The sequence below is a fragment of the Siphateles boraxobius genome, unplaced genomic scaffold (genome assembly GCF_051911475.1).
Source record: "Siphateles boraxobius isolate OS27281-9 unplaced genomic scaffold, OSU_SipBor_1 57, whole genome shotgun sequence".
NCBI lineage: Eukaryota > Metazoa > Chordata > Actinopteri > Cypriniformes > Leuciscidae > Siphateles > Siphateles boraxobius.
In genome coordinates this window covers 311223-315980 of record NW_027509183.1, presented here as the reverse complement: position 1 = coordinate 315980, position 4758 = coordinate 311223, and the positions used below count along the sequence as shown (strand labels likewise).

The following is a 4758-nucleotide window of genomic DNA, read 5'->3' as shown; positions in this document are numbered from 1 at the left end:
TTATTAGAATAAATTAATAATCAAAATAGTTCGTTGGAAGAACTGATTAATTGATTGTAATATTAATTCAGCCACATCAAGTTAATCCAATTAACTGACCCAAATATTTATAATTAATAATAACAAGATATTATTGATTATTAATATTTCCAAAAAGCTGAGTTCCTTACAACTGAAACAAAAAATAAACTGTTTGAACAGGAAACCACATATGCAAATCCTTCTTTTCGTATTTGGTTTGTACATGACCCGGAACTGCACATTGCATATTTTCTTCTTTTTGAAGGTTTGCCAAACAGGTTGAGGAATAAATGATATACATTCGTTCCAAAAATATATTTTGATATTTATCAATCAAAATATAAAATATTAAAGCTTATCGTTTGATATGGTTTATTTATTTGTAAGTTGGTTTGAATAAGAGTCTACGAAAGAGTAGTTTTTTTTTATCTTGTTCAAGATAATGATTAAACGTGTAACAATTAAAAATGTTCAAGATGATGATTAATGTTCATTGCTGTAGCTATTATAGCCTAGGGTTTCTACATGCCTTAAAAGGGGTCTTCCACAAATGAAGGCCTTTAAAGGGTCTTAAATGTATTATTCATTAAATGTTTCAGGAAGTCTTAAATTCATAGTCATGGCATTAAATGTTGCATGAGGGATTTTTACACTGTTGTATTTTGTTTTAAGAGAAGGTCTAATTTCTATACCATTAGAGGCTACACATGCTGCTTCATCTGTCAGTAACCCTTGGAAGAAATGATGTTTTACTGACAAAGCTCGGGAGGAGCACGTTCAGATAACTAAACCTAATTAAACACACATGGAGCACACTCAGATAATCAAACCTAATTAGACACGAGTGGAGCACACTCTGCTAATCAACTCAATCAACAAGTCAAGAGGTGTAAATACACACAGCAAACTTACCTCCGTTCATTTTTTCAGTTTAACAGCATCCCTCCACCACCCCATCTCCTCACTTTATAGTCCTAAATACACTTAAAACTGGGGTGTATAGGTTCGGGCCGAACTCGGAGCTCGGAGCCCTCCCCCGGACAGCACGCCAAATAAGCTTTAAACCTTATACACTCTGTGTCAGTGTGAACTTGGAAGAAGTCATTGTTATTAATCTCGGACAATTGATTTGTATTGAAAAACCAGAGAGATGTTCTTTTAAGAAAAATGTAAAATGATTTAAAAGATCTGTTGAATGATGTATTTTTAAACTTTAAAATGTTGCTTTAAATACAACCCCTCAATTGCTCCTTTGACATTAACTGTACATTAAGGGCACATATTAAAGAATTGTGTTCCCCTAACCCATATAGTATGTCATATAATCATGTATTAAAGTTCCTGTATATGTGTACCTCAGAGTTATTTTCAGAAATTTCAGAAATTGACTCTGCATTTTTTGAGACATTTTTTAATTATTTGCTTTCAATAACAAATACTTCTTTTTGTCCTTCTCTTCAGATCTGAAAATGTTAATCACAAATGGCTCATCACTTAGTCGTCCGAGTCTAATAGTGATGTTTGCAGGTTTCATCTCTCTGATAATCATGTTTTTTTGGTTATCACCGTCAAACAACTGTCCACCTCAACTTATTATTCCTAAACAATACAACTCTGACACGAACAAGAGCTCTGTTTCTGATGCAGCAAAAGACAAACCTATTCTTCTGATGTGGTTCTGGCCTGAAGATTTCAGATTTGACCTGAATGATTGCAAAACTATTTTCAATATCGATAGTTGTCTGTTGACGGATGATAGATCTCTCTACAGCAATGCAGACGCTGTCCTCATTTATCACAAGTCCATTAGTTGGGACTTGACCAACCTTCCTCCATCTCCCCGTCCTCCGTTCCAGAAGTGGATTTGGTTTAATTTAGAATCACCGACCAACACTCAGAAAAAACCAGGTATAGAAAACCTGTTCAATCACACTCTCAGCTACAGACAGGATGCTGATATTTTTACCAGGTTGCATTTGACTGTCAGGAAGAAACCAGATGAGGAGTTTGTAATTCCCAAAAAGGACAAACTGGTGTGTTGGATTGTGAGTAACAGTGGCTCAACAGGTGTCGGCACAAGGATCCAGTTTTACCAAGAACTCAGCAAACACATCCAAGTGCATATGTTCGGAAAGGCTTATGCAAAGTTCTTGGATCATTCCGAATACTATCCTACCCTAGCAAGCTGCAAGTTTTACCTTTCCTTTGAGAACTCCATCCACAAGGACTACATCACTGAGAAGATAAATGGGCCGCTTGCTGCAGGAACCGTCCCTGTGGTTCTGGGTCCTCCCAGAAAAAACTATGAAAACTTTTATCCCGGCGATGCCTTCATTCATGTGAATGACTTCCCAGATGCAAAGTCACTAGCAGAATATCTTCTTCAGCTGGACAAGGACGAAGAAGCATATCGCAGGTTCTTTAACTGGAGGAAATATCTCTCTCCAACTCCTCATTTACTGCAGCAGCAGGAGTTTGATCTGCCCATATGCACTGCTTGTGATTATATAGCTACACACAAGGAATATAAAGAAATTCGGGATCTCTATGAATGGTATTTCAATTGATTGATGTTCACCTTTGATTGTGGATTTTCTTACATATGCCGATGGTTTTTAAAGTGTTTTGACCCTTGCTCTTTTGTAAATTTGGATAAAAAAACTGGCAAAAGTTAATAAATGTTATATCTCTCTCAAGGTTGTTTGGAATGTTTTGGGTCAGTGAGATTTTTAATGTTTTTGAAAGGTTTTTAATGTTTTTGCACAGGGCCGGCGCCCCGCACACACACATCAAGCACTGCGCGTAGGGCACCAAAAAATCTGGGTCGGGAAAAATCATCACAATAGGCTACTAGTATAAATAACAAATAAAATGTCTAAAGCATGTTAATATACAAAAGCAATACAACAGTAATATAGGCCTAGACCAAATTAGTCGAGAAAAAGGTTAATCTCCTGTGCCAGTCTCCCTCTGGTGCCCCCCCTTCCCCACCTCTCAGTGGTCTGTTCGATTATGCCTCAATCAATGTCAAATTTGACAGACACCGACCTCAGACATAGCCTCGAAAAGGCACCAAGAGTCGAGGGCGGAAAAAGAAGAGACAGCGGGATGATACTCGTGTGTCGCTTGCAGGTAAGACAATGTTTTAAACAAAAATGTTAGTTTTGTAGCGCGGGCGCCCTTGCGTCGTGTATGCATGTCCAGGGGGACGTCGCTAGTAGGCCTAGTGCAAATGAAAAGGCTTTTTTAGCTCTGCATGTTGAATCTTTTATTTTAACGGGGGTCCGGGGGCTTGTACCCCGGGAAATTTTAAAACTTGGGCTGTTTAAGATGCAGTTAGTTTGTTTGAGAAGAAAAGGAAGACCGCTTAGATACGTTTTTTCGTTGTTGTTCTATGCGGATAATGCGGCCATTTTCAAGAGGTTCATAGGCCAAGGCCCAAGGGCGACATCTTTTGGTGAAACTGCAATTAGGAAAAAAAACCCCACAATCTCAGTGTTTGTATATTTTCATATTCACAGAGTTATTTCATATTCACACCACCAAGCATTTGTGCTTAGGGCACCCAAATGGCTAGCGCCGGCCCTGTTTTTGCATTATTTCATCAATTTTATTAAAAACGTATTTTCCTCAGATACAAATTTGTATATTCTATTAATGAACATTAAAAGTCATAACTCATAAGAAACTATCCATATAATTACCTTTTATAATAGCCTACTCATCTCACAATATATTTTGAAACCCTTTCATATATTACATATATTAATGCTTTTCAAATTCATGTAACTGCCCTAATATTATATCACTATATCCCATTATGTTTTTATTTTATTATTACAATGGTTTTACACTAAATTTTAAAATTTAGTGGGTATTATGCAACTAATAAATAAACGCCCGGAAAACATTTACGTTGTGGCAACGTGTGTGGCACGTTGCATTTCTGCTCGGCAACGTCGATGTCTACGTGCTCGCAATAGGCTTGTTCGACTTGAACCGGCGCTGCGCAGACCGATCGGTTGATGACATCAAAGTACCGCGAGAGCGATTCAAAAGCATAAGGAGCCGTCCGCTCTCTAATCGCTCTCGCGGTACTTTGATGTCATCAACCGATCGGTCTGTGCAGCGCCGGTTTAAGTCGAACAAGCCTAATAACATGGCTGTAATAGACGTTGTTGCGCAACCATAGTTCGAATTACAGGGGGTACTGGGGGGTACTATACCCCCCAATGAAGACCCAGTACCTCCCAAAGGGACATAAACATCAGTTTTGGGGGGGTCAGATCATTTTTCTGATATTGTGAAAAAATATAATTAGAGTTACAATAGGCTACAAGTCAACTCCTATTTTCACTGTAGGAACATTTTAATGTAAAGCGATTTCAGACACCCCTATTGTGGACCGTACCATTTTTAACCACCGTGGCTAGAAGCGACGGAGATAGAGGACGGTTTGCTGCTGACGTGCATGGATAAATGTAAGTTGCTAGCTGACGTCTAGCTTGTTGATTTTACAACTTTCATTTATTAACGTGTTTTGTTCTTTCATAGCTCATGTCACGTCTTCATACATTGAATTACCGGCTACTTAACTGCTTCTTACCCACTGAGGCTAGTTAAGTGGACCTTAGTTACCAAGGTTAGTTAGCAAGGTTAGGTAGCAAGATAATTCTCAATTTAAATCAAGCTTTACATTGTGGTGAGGTAAAATCAGGGGCGGATATACAAACAACA

At 38.2% G+C, this 4758-nt stretch overlaps 1 protein-coding gene across 1 annotated transcript; it reads left to right on the top strand.

Annotated features, from left to right (window-relative positions):
* Window positions 1-258: 258 nt before the first annotated feature.
* LOC143715218 (4-galactosyl-N-acetylglucosaminide 3-alpha-L-fucosyltransferase 9-like) lies at window positions 259-2756 on the top strand. Its single transcript, XM_077206860.1, has 2 exons — window positions 259-299; window positions 1483-2756. Exon 2 carries the CDS (start codon window positions 1491-1493, stop codon window positions 2586-2588), a length of 1098 nt encoding a protein of 365 aa, XP_077062975.1. The 5' UTR covers window positions 259-299; window positions 1483-1490; the 3' UTR covers window positions 2589-2756.
* Window positions 2757-4758: the final 2002 nt, after the last annotated feature.